This window comes from Mesoplodon mirus (genome assembly GCF_964341445.2).
Source record: "Mesoplodon mirus genome assembly, chromosome: 4".
In the NCBI taxonomy this organism is placed as follows: Eukaryota; Metazoa; Chordata; class Mammalia; order Artiodactyla; family Ziphiidae; genus Mesoplodon; species Mesoplodon mirus.
Window position 1 is genome coordinate 106995459 of NC_138979.1, and position 20745 is coordinate 107016203.

The following is a 20745-nucleotide window of genomic DNA, read 5'->3' on the forward strand; positions in this document are numbered from 1 at the left end:
CCGGAGCCTGTGCTCCGCAACGGGAGAGGCCACAACAGTGAGAGGCCCGCGTACCGCAAAAAAAAAAAAAAAAAAAAAAAATGGAATCTAAGAAATATGAGAATGTCATTTATAAATAATCCACAACAGAAAAAATACAAATTTTTGGAAGCAGCATTTCATAACCAGAATTTTTTAAAAGCCACTTATATTCTTTGACATTATTATTTCACTCCTGTAAATTCATCCTAAGAAATTAATTGAACAGAAAAAAACAATTATATGCAGAAAAGATGCCCATTACAACGTTACTTATAAGAGCTGGACACCTGAAGTGTTCACTAAGAAGAAAACAGCTATGTAAACTTATGGTACAACTTGATGAACTTATTATAGGCATTAAAATGATTACTAAAAAACTATGTATAAGCATAGAAATTCTTTAAGTATATCCAGTGAAAATAAATAATATTCATACGTACACTATTAAAACAAGTAAAATATATTGGTATGGAACTAGAAGCAACTGAAACCTATGTTGGGTTTTTAATTGATTTTGTTCTTTCTTTGATGTAATTATTGCTCCTTGTCCTCCCCAAAACAAAGAAAAGTCAGCATCTTAGTTCATTCAGGTTGCAATAACAAAATACGACAGACTGGGTAGCTAATAAACAACAGAAGTTTATTTTTAACAGTTCTGGAGGCTGACAAGTTCAAGATCGAGGTGCCAGCATGGCTGGGTACGGGCCTTCTTCCTGGTTCATAGCTAGGGATTTTTCACATGGTGCAAGGGGCTAGGGATCTCTGTGGAACCTCCATCCTCATGATTTATGCACCTCCTAAAGGCCCCACCTCATTATACCATTGTCTTTGGAGGTTAGGATTTCAACGTATGAGTTTGGTGGGGAAACAAACATTCAGACAATAAGAGTCAGTTAAAAGGATTCAGATCAGTTTTCCTCCTCCTAAGTACCTAGCTAAATCTATCTGAAATGGCGTAAATGCAAAAATGGGACTAGAAGTTAGCCATAATCAAACGACTTTTAGTTGATGTATGCTGGGGCCTAGTACACATTACACAGTTTCAGACTCAACAATAATAGGGTCTATATAACATCAGATACATTCTTTTTCTTTTGGCTCACTTAGAAGCTAAGTTTGGCTCTCTCCAGAAGTATCAAGATGAAAAATTGCTAAGGAAAACTAAGATGATTAGAGAGGCCACCTTGTCTTATTCATTCATCTCCTGTCTCTCCCCTTCCTTTTTGAAAAAATCATAATGAAGAGTTGAAGAATATCTTAATTTGATATGCTATTTATTAAAGTTATTTGCTATATTTTCTTAACCTTTACTAAGTTAAGTTTGGTTTTTAAGATCAAATAATTCTCAAGAGAAAAAGCATTTTTCATCATCGTTTTTTTTTTTTTTGCGGTACGCGGGCTTCTCACTGTTGTGGCCTCTCCCGTTGCGGAGCACAGGCTCCGGACGCGCAGGCTCAGCAGCCATGGCTAACGGGCCTAGCCGCTCCGCGGCATGTGGGATCTTTACGGACCGGGGCACGAACCCGTGTCCCCTGCATCGGCAGGCGGACTCTCAACCACTGCGCCACCAGGGAAGCCCTCATCATCGTATTTTTAAGTTCCTGATTTACATTCATTCAAGATCTTGATTTGTAGATAACTTAAAATTCATTCATAAACCAAGTTTCAGTAATTACGTATCTAAGGCTGTTATTTTTGAATTAACAAATTATACAGTTTCAGAATAATAATGCTAAACATCAGGCTAAATCAAAATATAAACAAATTTTTCCTTTAGCTGTTGATGACTATAAAATGAACTAAACATAAGCTTACAGACCTTTAGCTGTCCAAATTAAATTCGGCACTAAACCACAAGCAATGAACTTCTAGCTAGCAGATCTAGCCTATCTCACCTATTAACAGGGATCCTAGTTGATTTTAGCTGCAAAAAATTAAATGTCTAAATCTTTAATAACCTGAAAAAAAATTCCTCTGCCCTTCTCCCATGAAAGTAGATTTTTTTTCCCTCCATATAATTTGTAAGCTCCTTCATTCGACTCTGAGAAAGATGGCTTTTCCCTGAAATTGATGGAGAAACATCAAATCTACTCATATGTACTTCCAAAATGTGCTCAGGTATTAAAATTGCTTTAAAAATGTTCACAATATAGATTTAAATTATTTTTTTGCTTGTTGGAATGTTTAAATTTTAAGTTTCTCTGAAAAGCAGCTTTTTAACATTTAAACTGAAATACAATTTTTCCAGCAGATCAATAATCCTTTTTAAAAAGTAACCCTACCTTCAGGCTAAATGAAAATGAGCACTGATTATTGCATGAACATAGTACCTTTCTTCTCAAGAACTAAAAGTTATTTTTAATATTCTCTTACCTCTAATCAAAAAATGTTATTGGGAGGGGAGGGGAGGTTACGTGTTAGCTTAACATGGCTCTGAAGTAGGGCCATGTTATCCTGGTTTTACAGATGGAGAATCAAGCACAAAGACAGGTTACACGATTTGCCAAAGTCTCAATGGGACAGTCAGTAGTAACCACAGGATCATGTTAATTATGAACACCATGTTAACTGTAGAAATTTAATTAGTGAATTTTGTTTTGAAAAGGCCTTTCTAACCACATTAGGATTGGAGTACACAAAAAATACAAAACATTCTGTCAAAGACAATGTAATTTATTTGGATAAAGCCCTACAAAATCAGTCAACATCTTGATCAGCCTCTCAAAACAAAGTTCTTAATAAAATCCAAATCTGGATAATTTATTCATATGTCTGTCTTCCTCTCTATTTCCTAATTCCCAACACCCCTCATTCTTGGTAGGACCATTATTACATGAGATCCTATTCATTTCCAATACTCTCAACTCCTCCAGGCTAAGCCCTTCCCTTTTCTTATCCTCCTCCCCTTGACATACTCCTTTTCAATTGCCAATCCCAAAACCCTTACTCCTGTCTCTTTAAATTGCAGGGGCAGATGTCAATATTCATACTCCCACTCTTAAGCAGCTCATCCTACACACTTATAAAATACACTGGCGCTGGCTCAGGATTCCTCTCCACCTCAACTTCTGATACCAACCCAGCAACTTGAACAGCCACAGTGGTGACCTTTTAAAATATCCTAACAGATCCTGGTTCCTCTACTTCTAACAACCTGTTTCTACTTTAATCTTCCCTCATATGTTATCACTCTGGAGTCTGTGTTCTTTGATCAAAATCTATCTTTCGATTTTCCCCACTTCCACTCTACATGCTCTTTAACTTTACCAAAACTTGTAGTCCCTCAAAACAGCTGTCACTTCTACTTGTCTACCTATCACTTCAAACTTAGTTCTTTTCTTCAAAATCCAGTCTGGCCATTAAATATATGAGATATAGTGTAGTATAAATACAGTGCAATTTGAATCTCAGTTCTAACACTTACTCGCTTGCGTGGCTGTGGGCAAGTTACTAAACCTCTCTTAAGTCTCAGTTATCTCATCTGTAAACTATGGATAACACTTAGCTCACGTGGTCATTAGAAGGATTAAATCTAGGACAGTATCTGACACAAGCAGTAAAACAGTTGCAAGACTCCTCTTTCCTGGGCCTTGCTCTCCCAATTACCCACCTTTCCTTAAATCTCTTTTTCTCTTCCTCTCCATTACTGACATCATCTCATCCAACAAATAATCTCAACTATTAACACTTCCCCCTAAATTTATGTAATCTTACTTTTTGCTGTCTCCACTTCATCACTTCCCATTTTGTCTTCAATACTTTCTCTCCTACCTCTCAAGACTTTTCTTTTGTTGTCTCTTCTCACTCTCCCTTAAAAACACTCCTGATTCTCCCTATTCATTTTTCCATTACTATTTAATACTCTCCTTGGTCAATTTTCCACTTCAACTACAGGCATACTTGGGAGATATTGCAGGTTTGGTTTAGACCACTGAAATAACTTTTATGCTTATTTGGGGTTTTTTCCCATCTTCTTGGAATGCCCTTCCTCTTTCCATTTGCCCTCTTCTCTGGCTGACTCCTAAATGCCATCTCTTTTCTGAAGGCTTCCTTCACACAACTCCCACTCTGCCATCCACCAAAGGTAGAATTACTTTCTTCTTAATCCTTGAAGAACTTCATAAGCAGAGCACTCACCACACTTCACAGGGATCTAGTTCCCTTGCTGGATAGTGAAAGCAGTTATCAGGTTTTACTTACCTTTGTATCTCCGGGGCTAAAGAAAAGTCAAGTGCCCAGTAGGCACTCAAATGTCACTGAACTGAAATTCTTGAAGAAAATCCAGAAAGACTAAGAAACCCATATACATAATTCAGCAACTAAAATTCTGAAATGTTTTTACATATTACTAAGGGGGCAAACCCAGAATTGATCCCTAATCCCAATCTCAAAATATCAATGTAATTCACAACAGAACAGTAAAAAATGTTTGGTGATTTTATGCCAAAGTTAATCATTAACATTCTGATGTGGTAAAAGTTACAATAACTTTGAAAAAGCGGCATCAAAGTCACATTTCACTAAATTCCATCTAAATTTCGGTAATGCAACTACTGGATACCAACACATTAATACGGTGTATTTGTGAAAGTAATCTCTAACCAAGGGAATAGACAAACAAAATGTGTCTAATCATAAGAAACAGTACCATTATATACTGCCAGGAGAACAATTACATTCTGCATTCCAAGTCATAATGGCCTTTATCTAAACTATACTCCCTGTTTTACAGATAACATTTAGAAATAAAATGATAAAACTGATATTAGATTAAAATTTAATTTCCAATTACTCTTAAATTTACCAAAGCTTATTCTTCATACTCTAAATATACAAAGAAAACGCCTTCCAAGGTAATTTTAAAATTTCAGATACAAAGTAATTTATGTAGTCAATCCTGTATTTATGAGCTACATGAATGATTAAATGTGGACTTCAGAAGTACAAAGAAAATCACTTAGGATTCTTGAACTAAAAGCAACACTGAAAGTTGATCAAATCCAACACTCTCATTTTAAATCAGAAAAATTAAAAGTCTAAATCTTCTAGGAAGCATAAAAATAATATAAATCCATATTTATGAACAATTATAAATCTATAAATTATGGACATTCACTTCCATATTATAAGCAGAGACTGAATGACAATCTGGCATTTAAGATTGTATCATTTCTCTTCCTTAATCTTCAACTGTGATAAACTACACTGATTTTCTCATGTTGACATTTTTGCAATCTCACGATAAACTCGGTTTTACTGTGAGGCTTTGTTTTTAGTTCACTGAATTGAGTTTAATTTGCTACTTTTTGAAAATTCTCAGCCAGTATCTCTCGATATTTCCTCTCCCCCATTACCTCTTCTTTTGCAACTGTTAGCTGTAACTTGGACTTGTTCATCTTATCGTCCATGTTTCTTAATCTTCCTATTTTATAATCTCTATCTTTGGGTTCAGTCTTTAGGGCCTCAGTCATAGCAGGAGACTTTAGCTTTTTGTGCCATGGACCTCTTTGGCAGTCTGGTGAAGCCAATGGCCCCCTTTCTCAGAATATTAAAGGCTTAAAACAAAATACATAAAATTACAAAAGAAATCAATTATATTGAAATAATTATCAAAATATTTTTAATTTTGGTGCTTGCTTTGGCAGCACATATACTAAAATATTAATTTTGATATAGTAATGTTTTTGTACTAACATATTAAAATACAAGCTCTAGCAATGGCTTAATAACTATAATAATTTCAAACTAGTGATGACCGTAAGTGCTATTTCAAGATATCTGTAACAACTGAACAGCAATTGTACTGTAAGAAAAAAAAAAAAATCTGATTTCTATTGGTGTTATGGGTTGAATTGAATCTCTCCAAAAAAGATGTTGGGCCCTAACCCCCAGTACCACAGAATGTGACCTTATTTGGAAAGAGGGTCACTGCAGATGTAATTAGTTAAGAGAAGGTCATACTGGAGTTGAGTGTGCTCCTAATCCCATAGTGTCCTTATGAGAAGATGGGCATGACACACATGTGGTACTTTGTTACGGCAGCCCTAGGAAACTAATACAGTTGCTGTCACAAGTACCTCTGATGCTGCTATGCTTTGCTGGTATTTTCTTCAATTATGAAGGTAAACAAGTTTCAGTTAGAGATTAGTAAAAACACTCTGAATTCTAAGACTCTATGTCTAAATCAATTTAACACCTCAGTCTGAGATCCACTACTAATGAACTATGTTTTAGCAAAAATAATGAACTATGTTTAAACAAAAATACACCAATAGGTTTGTTTGTTTGTTTGTTTTCCATTTCAAACCATTCTGAGTGCCACAAAAACAACATCTTGGGGATTTGTAATAACTTTGGTACTGGACTCTAAAATGAGATGCAGCTATGACATACAACTTGAGATAAACAGCAAATTAAACTTAAATGTTAAAGAATGAAAAAATTCATTGTCTGAGTTAATTTGTTACACTGAATAAATGTGAAATTATCCTTTAGTATTAGATTAACATGATTTGTATGAATAACCAAATGAGAAGATTTACTTTTGACACTTGTAGGCCAGTAAGTAAAGCATGAGGGCTGGTATCTTGTTAATATATTCCTCTCAGAACTACTCAAGTTGATGTTTAAGCCCAATAGCCTTTTGTTTACTTATTCATCCAGAGACCATATTTATTTAAAAGAAAAAAAAAAAGAGCACTACAAAGTTCTCCATCTGTAATGCATATATATTATCAAAGACACATGGCTATTAAATTAAGCTCAAATGAGAAAGTCTTAAAAGATTATGAATGCACCACTGTTTCCAAATTTATCTTGTTTCTTCAAAATTCATGCTTCTACTTCATAATACTACAAGATCTCTACTGGAAGTCTTTCATTTGCTTAAATATGTCAAAATCAACAATCTAATAAAATTGACCAATTAACAAATATGTATGTTACAAGTCTAGTGACTTGCAATGTGTCTATCACTGTATTACTTTAGGGTAATTTAGCACAAGAAGGGCCCATAATGATGCTTAGTTCAAATTCCTTGATTTACAAGTGAGCAAACTGAGGGCCACAAAGGCTGTCACTTGCCCAGAATCCTAGAATAAATTAGTGACAGTGAGGACAGAAATGCATCTCCCAATTCCAAGTCCAATGTTCTTTATATTATACCATACTGCATAAAAGTTGGTAAGAGTTAAATTATCTGCAGATGCCTTTTGTATGATCATTTTAATTCTGCTTATATTTAAAAACAGTCCAACTGCCCCAAAACAACCTAACAAGTTTTTTGAAAACTCAATTTTATTTTATTATCCATCACATTTTAAAAGTAGGAACATGATCTCACTTCCACCTTCAAAATTGGCAAAATTTTTTTCAAAGAGAACTGGACAGACATTTCAAGGCATAAGCACTCTCACACACTTTCTTTTCTAGAGGGCAATTTAGCAGAAAAAATAAAACAACTTAAAATTTGCATCTTTTACTCTACTGCTAGACTATTTCAAGGAAAAAGTAATAAATCTGGATGAAGACAGAACTCAAGATCAAATGCAGCATTGTTCAGAAATAAGAGATATAGTAGACTGATTAAAACTAATATATGTTATACAGTGAATATAATGTAGGCATTAAAAATTATGTTTTAGGAAATATTTAATGACACAGGAAAATGTTCACAATATATTAAGGTATGATAGTACCTACTATGCAGTTCTACTCTGTTGAAGCTACATGTATATACATAAATTACATATACATGTGTAAAGCATTTATCACATATTTTTATTCTTGGCACATAGTAAAAATCCAATAAATGAATATGATTCATCATCAACATCAGAGAAAAGGTAAAGTTTGATTATATATCAAACGTTAAGACTTATTAAATAAATAAAAATTTGTTTAATAAATAAATTATTACTTACTCACTTTAAAGACCATTTTGTACATTATTTGAAATGAACTATTACTCCTGCATGGAGGGATTTTTTTTTTTAATGGCACTTTTAATGCAGTTCCAGTTCCTACTGAAGGTTAGAGAAGAAAAGCAGACTTTCACCAACCCTTCCCCAAGTTAGGCACTGCATAAGACAAAGTGTTATAGACTTATAATATGATCCTTCAGTAATTCTTGATTAATTATATACCCACAGTCAACCTCTGAGAACTATTTCTCTCTCTACACAGAACTCTAATTTCAAATAAGCATGTACTAGAGGATTTCAAAATGAGGCCTCTAAAGGCCTTACTGGATTTTACCACAATGGCTATCTAGAAAAGGTTAACAGTTTGCCAAGATATTGGTGATTTTCACTCTTTTTAGAAGTCGAAATCAGGTGGAAAAACATTCGAGTGTTAAGAACAGTCTCTACTTTAAGTAAATACCTATTGATTGTGGATTTAAAAAAAGAGAGAAAAGCAAAAGGAAAAAATAAACATAAGGCCCAAATAAAATCCATATTACAGGGCAGTTTTAAACTATGCTAAGGCTTTAAGGGCACCTACAATAATATATCTCTTGTTTCTTCATAATATGTATGATTGTATATAATAAATTGCCATCTCAAAACATTACTATATATATGAAAGATGAAATATGTAAGCTATCGGGATAAAGTCTACATTCCGAAGAAGTTCACTCTTTGTGGTTTAGCTTTTACACAAACAACGCAGGCTATAATAAAACTGATTATCAGATGAACACATCACTTTCTAAAATAAAAAAAATTTTAAAGTAACACCTCCAAAAGTTTGTCCCCATGAAGAGTTAACAAAAAATTATACGCTAAAACATATTATTCTTGACCTACGAAAATTAACATAACAAAGCCCTTAGTAGGGAAAATTTTACTAATAAACCAGGATAAATTTGTGAAAACAGAATTCTAAAAGTCTGGGTGAGTGAGATAATTTCCAAATTGTCCCATACTAAATACATTAAAAAAAAAATTTTTAAAGGCAATCCTACCAGTAAATATTGCCCTTAGGTGTTTCAAATATCAAAATCTTTGGACTTAAACTACCGGGAATATTTATTCATTTTTAGTGTAAAAGTGGTATCATCCACTGATAATCACTACACCAAAAAACCTGTACTCTCAATTTGTCCATGACAAGTATTTGAAAAAGAGCTCACTTAAAAACTGTATTTCACAGGTGTTTCAATTCACATTCCCATATTAGCGTTTCTAATTAGCTGCACCCAAAAAGGAGGTATTCAATATTTTACTTTAAATATAGTAATTAGTCTTCTCCCATCTCCAAAACAGAACTTGACATTTTAATCCAGGCTACTTTCTTAAAAGAAGACGGCAGCAAAAATTATTGTCATTCTGTTCGGATTTTTAGCAGCTTTTCTCCTAACTAAGCGCTGAGATACTTCTTGATCTCTCTCAAAGTAGGTCTAATCTGCGGAAGGCAGTGAGACAGTGTACTGCACTGTGAATGGACAGCCAGGTATTTTATGAATGGAGGCGATCACGTGCTCCCAGCACCTCCCCGAACTGATATTTCCCACATAACTGTGTCAACATTCTGAGAACAGGGGTAGTTGTTTGTGTGGGCGTCTATTTTTGAATTTAACCTATAACTTAGAATTCTCCTTACTTTCTGAACTCAAAAATCTACATGAAGACAGACAGTTGAGCTTCGAATTTTTTTTCTTGGGAAATCCTTTCAAGATGTCCAAGGTGATGGATGTTTAATTATTTTTTTATGAATGAAGAGTGTGCTATGCAAATGAGGGCGATTCACAAAAAGAGAGAGAACATGGCGGCCACTTCTGCTTCTAGACTGCACTGACACTGCAGCAATCCACCTTCTCCCACCCCCGCTCATCAGAAGAGTGTGTTGAGGGGTGGGGGGACGCTGCTTGGCATTTCTCAAGCTATTTTATGTTAAACAAGCCTAGGCCTTGGACTTTAAAGTTTTCTCAGAAAGGTCTGATTCGAGGAATGCACTTTACTTAAAGGAATGCGTCCTAGGACTAGTCCTAACTCACTTAACTATTTCCAACCCTCCGAAGATAAAACTTGAATTTAATTACAAGAAAACGGACACAAATATTCGCATGGAATTAAACCCCGTCTCAATAGGAAACTGTTGCCGCATCATTATTCCTCCAGTCAGCTGTTATGTTAAAGCAAAATATTTAAAAGGCAAAGTATTTCGTTTGGAAAACATAAGGACAGCCCAAATAAACAAAAACTTAAGCCGGGACGCTCTACAAGTTAATGAATGAAGTCATCAACATGTTCAGCAATGTAAACAGTGTTAAATCAACGTAAACGGTGTGTTTCAATATAGCTGAAAGATAAAAATTAGCCTACAAAATTCTTTTATGCTCCTGATAAAGACAAATCCAGTATTCGCAAAGGCAAAAAAGAATAGTTCAACATCTCCCACACTCCAGGTGTCCTTAATGCTATTAAATTATAAAAATGTTTCCCTCGTCCCATTTTTTACAAGAATCTTACAGGTCATAAGTTTAAAAAGGGCGGGGGGGAGGGGGAGACTTAATCGGTATTTAAGAGCCACTGACTCATCGAATTAAGATTCAAGAGCAGTTTGCTGCAGGAGGTGCTCCCACACATTAGTTTCCAAGTGAAATAGCTATAAAGGAGTCTGGACGGATATTCAAGGTATGTTGACTGGTGTGCTAAAGTGAAAAAGGACAGGTCAGAGGTCTTCCAGGCACTGGGGTAATTTCTACCCCGACTCCATCCATCTACATTATTCCATCTCATGGACATACAATTGCCATTCCAGCCCAACTCCAGCCCAACATTCAATACCTTCTCCCAGAAGAAAGCAACTAAATACTGGGGGTGGGGGTGGGGGTCGGGGGTTGCTGCCATTAAATAAAATGGCTAAGGAAATCAAATGTTTTCTCCAGAACAGAATGCACTCAACTCTCCAGGACTGCAAGCACCCAAGTCTCCGAGGGGGTCTGGGGAGGTGCCGAGGAAGAATGGGGGTGGGTGGGGGGGAAGTAATCTAGATTTGTGAGGTGCTTACTCGTTGTCAGAAGTCGCCGTCTCCTCGCTCATCTTTCCCTCACCGTGATCCGATCTGGAGATGGAGGAGCAACAGCAGGCGGAGGAGCAGCAGCAGCACCGAGGGGCAGGAGGCAGCGGCGGCCGGGGGGGCGCGGGGGCAGCGGCTCAGGGGCCTCACCATGGTGGATGCCTCACCCGGAACGGTGCCCCCCCAGCCGGGAACCCCGGCCACCCCCGCAGGGGGGTGGCGGCGACAGCCTCCGCCGTGGCGACCCCAGCCTCTTCCCCCACCTCAGCGCCCAACCAGAGATCCGATGAGGCCGGGGAGGATTGCGAGCGAAGGAAAAAAGGAAGGGGGCTGTGAAGGCAGACTGGAGAGCGGCTCCTCCGGCCACTGGGGTGGAGCGTGGCGGGGTCCGGCCAGGAAGGAGCGAGCGAGCGAGCGGGCGGGCGGGCGGGCGGAGAACCCGGGAGCAGAGGCGGCGCTTCCCTCAGGGATGCGGCGAGGAGGAAGCAGGGCTCCGCTCGGTGGGGGCCGGCGGGGGGGTGCCGAGCCCAGGCTCCGGGCGGCGGCGGCGCGGTCCTGCCGGAGCCCACCCCACCATCTCCCGCCTCGCCGCCGGCTGCCTGCTCAGCCCCCGGCGGCGACCGGGCCGGTCCTTCGGGACTAGCAGAAGCGGGCGAGGGGCCTCACGGCGGCGGATTCCTCCAGACACGCTCCGGCCCGAACGACTCCAGAGGGGGGAGGAGGGGGCGGCGGGGCGCGTGTGAGGCAGGGGCGAGCGAACCAATCGTCCGCACCCGGGCCAGAGAAGAGAGGCGCGCCCGAGGGGCAGGGTCCCGAGAAGAGGCGGGAGAGCGACCGCGAGCCCCCCACCAGCCAGTGCCCACCAGCAGCTCGGCGGGCCAGCTCCTCACGCTCGCCAGAGGGGAGCCGCTAGGGGGGCGGCGGAAGCGCTCACGCCGCCCGCTCCTTCCGCCGCCGCCGCCGCTGCCCGAACCGGGGGGCGCCCGCGGGAGAAGGAGGCGAAGTAGTCCCTGGTGATTTCTCCGGGACGCCGGCTTCCCGGACGGCCAGAGCGGGTACGGGGTGGGCTTGCCGAGCGGGGTGCCCGGACTGAGAGGGCGTGTGGGTAGGAGGACTAAAAGCTTCGGCCTCCGGGCGAATCACTGCAACTCGAAGTCGTGTGCAGCATAGCAAGTTTCAGGAAAGTAGTTCCCTCCTCCCTTCATTTCCCAAATCGTTGTCGAGCCTCGGAGCGGGGAGAGGAGGAGGGAGGCGGAGGGATACGCAGGCACCGCGCTCATGTGCGTGCGCGCGCTCCAAACTCTTGGCACGCCGCGAAAGGGGGCGGGGGTGGGAGCTGCACGGGGAGCAGCTCGGAAGGTTGCATTGTTGCGGCGATGCTCCCCGTTACTCGCTTTGGAATATCCGGGTTGTTTGAACGGAGAGGCTAGAATGACAGTGTGCTCCAGGACGAAACTGGAGGCTGCTCTGTTCTGGCTGGGTGTGTGTGTGTGTGTGTGTGTGTGTGTGTGTTTTCCTTGCAAAGAATGGAACTGGCATGAGTTCATCTTTAGTTGGTGGGGGTTGGAGAGAGGGACTGTACAAAGAGAGCTCCGCCTGCTGTCCCTCTGGTTGCACTGCTGCAGTCTCCTAGCTGCGTGCACACAGAGGGAGAGAGAGAGAGAGAGAGAGAGAGAGAGAGAGAGTGTGTGTGTGTGTGTGTGTGTGTTGGAGAGCGAGAAAGAGTTTTAATACCTTGGATGATTACCGCGCAAGGGGTATGCTGTGCGGGGCATTCATCTCTGAAAGCTAGACTGGTTGTTAATGGAGAACGACTTCCATTGAGCCCTGGGTAGGCGTGTTACATGAATCTGGCGCAGCCAGAAGCACAGGAAATAACTCCCGCTGCGAGTGAGGTTGCATAACTATAGCGCAGAAGATGCCTCTGTGGCACGCACGAACTGCTCTAAACGGAGGCGGGACGATTATTCAATAGGCAGCTGCTGCGTTTGCATTGTTAGAGGACAATGTATGCATTCAGTTCAAAAGGTTTTTGTACAGAAACCTGCTGGGTTGCAGGCCGGAGTCTAGGGTCTGCGGGACCAGAAGACTCAGAGCTCCTGTCTCTGCAAATTCTATTATCTTATCTCTTCTCTACCTAGAAAGTCAGCCTATACATCATCAGGCCTGGCGGACTGAGTCCCAGGTTTCTGACGCATCTCCCGAGATATCAGTCTAGCTCTGTGTGCAGTGCTTTCTCTTCATTCTCAGGTTTGTGAGACCTGAGAATGAGGGTTCCTGCTCCTGCCACCTTGAGGGGTAGAACAATTCCTGAGGAAGAAGAAAGTGGGAGAACTCCCGAACAAGCCAGCACTCCTCTTTTGCCATCTCCAGAAAGTTTCAGGATTGCTGTTCTCGGGAGCTCTACACTTGCTTGTTAACAGTGTTTTGGACATAGTAGGTGTTTAATAAATGTTTGAGGAATAAGTGAAGGAATTTAGTCAGTCTGCCCAAAAATCCATCCCGTTGATTTGTGAGGTTTCTTTATGTAACTCTTGCTTCCTGCCTCACAGCAGAATTATCCTTTTTGAGAGCAAGGAAGGGGCAGTGTTGGTGAAAGGAAGAGGTAAGGGGATCCTCCATAGTCAGAGGTTACCTCTGTTACCTCTGAACCTGCGTTTTTGGTCTTGTTCCTGCAAAGATCTTGTAACTGGGAGTGTTGGTTCTACCCTGCTCTCCTTCCAGTACTCACCACTTTGCCTGCTCAGATTTGAATCAAGTTCCATCAGTTGTAATTTGTGTTCTAGACAATTTGTGTTCCAGGCAAGTTACTTAAACTCTGTGCCTGTGTAAATGGGGATAATAGTACCTAACTCCTAGAACTGCTGTACTGATTAATGAGGTGATAATATACAGAAAGCACTTAAAACAGATTAGGAGCTCAACATCTCGCTCTTACCATGATTTGGTAAAACAGAGATAATAATAAACTCCATGACAAGGTGGTGGCAGTTGCTCTGAAAGTTCAATGTAAAGCATTCAGTAGCCTTGTTCATCCATTCAACAAATAACTGTCAGTTTTCTTCCATGTACCACTTTTGCTAGACACATGGCCTGGTCCCTAGTAAGCCATCAATAAATCATAGCTCTCAGAGTTATTATGGGTAAGTAAGTACAAGGAAAGTTGGGTCACTTGCAAAGGCCTCCTTTTCTTTTGAAGAAAATTCATATCTGTTTGAGGTTCAAGTGCATCAGGAAAAGTATCAATTACAAATTTTGAGAGAAGATATGAAAACCATCTTGACTGTCGTGTGCAAGGCACTGTGCTGGCTACTTGTACACACATTGCTTACCTAAAGGGACAAGGTATGATCAACAGCTCGAATTGATGCTTTCCAAATTGCTCCCAGTCCCATGACCAAGACACAGTCACCATCCATTCACTGCCTTTGGTGTTCCCCAGGCCACTCTCAGGACAATTTTGGGCCCTTCTTTAAAGGGTGAATTTGTAGCTCTCTCCTCTCACTCAGTTGTTGAAGATCTTACCAACTTTAAAAGAAAAATTGTCTTTGAATGGCCAGAGCTCTTAGTCTTCTACCCTGAAACCATCAGAAATGGTCCTACAATGAAGCTCAGAGCCCAGGGGTCTTCTAGTCTGACTTTCTATCAGCAGCTTCCCTGGTCTATCCCAGTGTCTGGACCTTAAGAGGTACAAGAGACATAACAACAATGCAATGTGTGTTATGTCTTATTTGGATCCTGATTTAAACAAGTATTTTAAAATTTGAGGAGGAATCAGACTCCCTGACTTCAGACTATACTACAAAGCTACAGTCATCAAGACAATATGGTACTGGCACAAAAACAGAAATATAGATCAATGGAACAGGATAGAAAGCCCAGAGATAAACCCACGCACCTATGGTCAACTAATCTATGACAAAGGAGGCAAGGATATACAATGGAGAAAAGACACTCTCTTCAATAAGTGGTGCTGGGAAAACTGGACAGCTACATGTAAAAGAATGAAATTAGAATACTCCCTAACACCATACACAAAAATAAACTCAAAATGGATTAAAGACCTAAATGTAAGACCGTACACTATAAAACTCTTAGAGGAAAACATAGGAAGAACACTCTTTGACATAAATCACCGCAAGATCTTTTTTGACCCACCTCCTAGGGTAATGGAAATAAAAACAAAAATAAATAAATGGGACCTAATGAAACTTAAAAGCTTTTGCACAGCAAAGGAAACTATAAACAAGAAGAAAAGGCAACCCTCAGAATGGGAGAAAATATTTGCACACAAATCAATGGACAAAGGATTAATCTCCAAAATATATAAACAGTTCATACAGCTCAATATCAAAAAAAGAACCCCATCAAAAAATGGGCAGAAGACCTAAATAGACATTTCTACAAAGAAGACATACATATGGCCAAGAGGCACATGAAAAGGTGCTCAACATCACTAGTTATTAGAGAAATGCAAAGGAAAACTACAATGAGGTATCACGTCACACCAGTTAGAATGGGCATCATCAGAAAATCTACAAATAAATGCTGAAGAGGGTGTGGAGAAAAGGGAACCCTCTTACATTGTTGGTGGGAATGTAAATTGGTACAGCCACTATGAAGAACAGTATGGAGTTGCCTTAAAAAACGAAAAATAGAATTACCATATGACCCAGCAATCCCTCTACTGGGCATATACTCAGAGAAAAACATAATTCAAAAAGACACATGCACCCCAATGTTCATTGCAGCACTATTTACAATAGCCAGGTCATGGAAGCAACCTAAATGCCCATTGACAGATGAATGGATAAAGAAGATGTGGTATATATATACAATGGAATATTTCTCAGCCATAAAAAGGAACAAAACTGGGTCATTTGTAGAGACATGGATGGACCTAGAGACTGTTATATAGAGTGAAGTAAAAAGAAAAGAGAAAAATAAGTAAAAAGAAAGAGAAAAACAAATATCATATATTAACACATATATGTGGAATTTAGAAAATTTGTACAGATGAACCAATTTGCAAGGCAGAAATAGAGACACAGATGTAGAGAAAAAACATAGACACCACGGGGGGAAAGTGGGGTGGGAGGAGGTGGGATGAATTGGGAGATTGGGATCGACATATATACACTAATATGTATAAAATAGATAACTAATAAGAACCTGCTGTATAGCACAGGAAACTCTACTTCACTTTGCTGTACAGTAGAAACTAACACAACATTGTAAAACAACTATACCCCAATTTAAAAAAAAAAAAAAGAAAAGAAAAAAAATCTATCTTACTCCTTAAAAAAAAAATAAAATTTGAGATAATTGGAGAAACAAACACTAAGTGGAAATTGATGATTATAAAGAATTGGTGTTGTGGTGTTGTGAAAGTCCTTATCTTTCAGAAATATATACTGAAATATTTACAAATGAATGACATAATATCTAAGATTTGCTTCAAAATAAGCCAGTGGGGTCAGGAGTGAAGTAGGTAGGGATTTAGATGAAATAAGATTGGTTATTCTGTACTGTTTTATATATTTAAAAGTTTCCATAATAAAAAGGTTTTTTAAGTACACTGTAAGTACTGCTTTAATGCAGATTCCTAGGCACCACTCCAGAGATTGTGATCAGCAGATCAGCAATGGGACCAAGAAATCTGCTTTTTCAGAAGCATGCTAGGTACTAGACCCCTCTTAGCCCTTCACAGGCTTCTCCCTCTTTCCTTGCAACTATTTATGTCATCCTATCTCTGAACACATCCCTGAGAGCTCACTCATTCCAGCAGAACACAAAAAAGTGCGGTCCAAAGTATATCACAGACTAAGGTAGGTACTGGTCAAGGCCAAAGGGCTGGTTTAGCTAGGGAAGGTAGATCCAGTAAGACTTGATAAGACATGTGAGAAGATTTAGATCACAATTTCACCCAAGTTCCAACTTCATTCAGCTGGTATAGCTACCAGTGAGCACTAGTCAAGAAGGATTCTATGGCCATGTCAGGGGTCAGCAGGGCACAGGCCACTTGTATTTGCTCAGTTGTGTTTTCTCAGGTGGGTCTTAGGAAAGAGGCTGGTCACAATTGCTGGTGCTCACAGGTGGCTCTCAGTACTATTGTCCTCAGCTTTAGGAATTAGCCACAGCCATTTAACCTGTTATAGATGATTAATTATCAAAAGCATGCATGAACCAACAGAACAATTGCCAACTAGTTGCCAGTATAGGATGCCATGAAAATTAAGGTACAAGTGTGTTCTGGGTTCCATGTGTGTGTCAGACCAGGGTTCATAAGCATAGCAAAGGTAGCCTGTTTTCATGGAGGCACTGACAGACAGCATGTAGCACTCCAAGGCTTTCTCCCTCTTTCCAGACCACTTGGTCCATACTGATTATCTTTCTTATGTACTCAGAATTTGTCTTCAACAAATTCTTTTTTTTTTTTTTTTGCCTTCACTGTTTTATACTTGTATTGATAATCCTCTCTTTCTCTCTCTCTCTCTCTTCCTAATTAACTTTTTTGAGTTCATGTTTCTTTTAAGTGGCTTGAAGGCAGAGGCTGCATTTCATATTTTTTGCTGTTCTCTTTAGCAGTGGTTTCAAGTAATGGAGGCTTTTCAAATATTATGCAAAGGCCTTATGTATGTATGAAAATGATGCTGTGTTGACTGACACTGTGATGGAAATGAGGAGTCCCTTCTGGCTTCCTATTGTGACTTCAATACTGCTGCAGTTCAGCATTTCACATACTCTGTCCCTTGCACTAATAAGCTCTCAGCAGATATTTGTATTCTTGGAAAGCCAAAAGGAGACAGCCATGCCAACATTTGAGGTTCTAACAGTACATAAAATATACGTACACATTTCCATTTCTAAACTTACTCTTAACATTACCCCTTAGCAGATGTTATTAAAATTTTGTATTTTGTATTTTAAAACTGTAGTTAATGTGTACCTAGATCAAAGGGGACTCTTTCTTCATGCTGTACTTTGTTTAATGAATGTTTTGGGGGGGTTTTGTTTTTTGTGTTTTTGTGTGTGTGTGTGTGTGTGTGTGTTTTTAGTGTAACCAGTCTCTTGGCTAATGAGCTCTGCCTCTCAGTGGAATTACTAAATGGTAACCATGTTTCTAAATAGTTTCCTTGCCTCTGGCATGAGTCTGTTTCTCCATCACTAGGGTTTCTATGTTCTTCCAAACTAATACAAAGTATAAAGGATAAGTATGCTATTTTATTTTTCTCCCGAAGGACCGCAATTGTTGCCCTGGTAGTATCCGGCGAGTGTGAAATCAGTTTACGTTTAATGCTATAACTGCCTTTTACAGGAAGTTTCCACAAGATTACAACCAGTACAAGGGAAATGAGCTGTCTGCGATTTCCTTTCTTTTCAGTATAATCTTAGCAGGGAGGATGCTTACCAGGCCCCACACTACTAAATAAAGCACTCCTCCCTTACCATCATTCTCCCAAATGGCTTTGGAATGCCCGTTCCTTGAAGGTTATACACCGTTACAACAAAAATGAAGGACTGAACATGCATTACATAACATTTCCAAGGTCATGTGCATGCAACACAAGTTCAGTACAACAAAAGAGTCTGAGCAGTTCCTTGGATTCTGTTTTAAATATGGCATTTCACTTCCCTTTTAGTGAGTAAATAAATAATTAGCCATTGCATAGGACTTTAAAACTTACAGTGTCCTTCAGGAACTTACCTTCCTAACACCCTAGCCCACTAGGTGTTATCAACTCCAATTTACAGAGAGAATTAGAACTGAAGATCAGAGAGGTTAGGTGACTTGCCAGAGGTCACACGTTAGTGAGGATGTAGCTAGGTGAAACTCAAATTTTCTCCTTCATGGGACTTCTCTGGATGTTCAGTGGTTAAGACTCTGCGCTTCCAATGCAGGGGATGCGGGTTCCATCAACGGGGAACTGAGATCCCACATGCCATCTGGCATGGCCAAAAACAAAACAAAACAAAAATTTCTCCTTCAACAGCCCGCATATGTGTGTGTTTGTGTGTATTATATGGAACTTTTCAAAGGCAGAATCCTTCGTGGGATATTCTTTCTATTTCAAGTCAGTATTACTGTAGATGATGACATGGCAGGAGAACTCTCCTTTAGATAAAGGGAGTATTGAATTCCCTGGCTGTTTTATCACCTGCCTTCTGTGGGCGTCAGGTAGTAAATTCTCTTATACTATCAGTTCTCAGAATGTGATCTGAACACTTCTGGGGTCTCCTTTGCAGATTGGTAGCTAATTCTAGAGCCTTGATAGGAAGACTACTTCCATCAGAAGTCAAAAACATTGGGCCTCCCTGGTGGCGCAGTGGTTGAGAGTCCGCCTGCCGATGCAGGGGATGCGGGTTCGTGCCCCGGTCTGGGAGGATCCCATATGCCGCGGAGCGGCTGGGCCCGTGAGCCATGGCCGCTGGGCCTGCGCGTCCGGAGCCTGTGCTCCGCAACGGGAGAGGCCACAACAGTGAGAGGCCCGCATACCGCAAAAAGAAAAAAAAAAAAAAAGAAGTCAAAAACATCTGATTGTCTTTTGGTGATCCCAGCAGCTTTGATGATCATGGAAGCTACTAGCCATACGTGGCTGTTTCAATTTAAATTAATTAAATTCAATAAGATTAAAAATTTACTCCTCAGTTACACTAGCTACATTTCAAGTAATCAATAGCCACAGATGGTTAGTGGCTACTATATTGGACAGTTCAGATAGAGAACATTTCTGTCATCACAGAAAGTTCTTTGGGGCACTTTAACATGCAGATATACTACCTGTAACCAACACAGGTACTTATCTTGTTATTAATATAGACATCTAGCAATAATTACGTTCTCAAATATGTTATTATTGGTTTGAACTGAGGCACTGTATTCCCTCTTTTCATCTTAGTATGTCTTCATTTACAGCAGAAACTAACACATTGTAAAGCAATTATACTCCAATAAAAAAAGTCTTCATTGCCCTCAACTAAAGGTAAAAGGGAGGATAATTTCATAATTAAAGTCTTTGATAAACCCACAGATCTCTATATTGGGATCTCTCTATATTGGGAAGATCTCTATACTGATTCATTGATCTATTTCTTTTATAAAAATGCTTTAAATGCTCATGTTTAATACCATAAATCCTTGCTACTCAAAGCAGCATAGCTCCGCCTGGGAACTTGTTAGAAATGCAGACTCTTGGGCTCCACCCCAGCCCTACTGAATTCTAATTTGCATTTTAACAAGATCCCCAGGTAACTCATCTGCACACTAAAGCTTAAGAAGTCCTGCTGAAGATTTCTTTCTAATTATGGTACTTTCCTAACCTTGACTAGGTCTGTTGTTCTTCAGGATTTTGTATAAAAGTAAAATATTCCTTTTATAAAAGTAAAATATTCCCATTATTTCCAGCCCTTTTATCTGGCCCCCCAAAGAGGATTTTTGTTCCTGTTTTCTTTTAGCCTCTTCTTTCTGGCCTGGGGTTTAGACCGCCCAGCACCTTATCTCTGCTTCTATCTGGATTAAGCCTACTGTGCACTCTGAGCCCCTTGCAGTCCTGGGACTCTGCCAGAGGACTGACTGTGCCCTTGAGGTCCGCCCCTTTCCTCCCCACCTCCCTGTTTCCCTCTTTTCTCTCAAATCTTCCTACTTTCCTAAAAAACATTCTTTTTTTAGGCAAGTTGGGGTACTCTCTGTTTCTAAGCTGA

The 20745-nt window shown here is 39.9% G+C and overlaps 1 protein-coding gene across 1 annotated transcript in view; it reads right to left on the bottom strand.

Moving 5' to 3' along the window:
* Positions 1-12256, bottom strand: part of SPRED1 (sprouty related EVH1 domain containing 1) — a gene marked incomplete at its 5' end in the record, with an annotated part of 131587 nt that extends 119331 nt beyond the window's left edge. Inside the window, one exon of the mRNA XM_082618913.1 lies at positions 11035-12256. Coding sequence (XP_082475039.1) covers positions 11035-11066 — 32 coding nt within the window. The remainder of the gene's footprint in view (positions 1-11034) is intronic.
* Positions 12257-20745: the final 8489 nt, after the last annotated feature.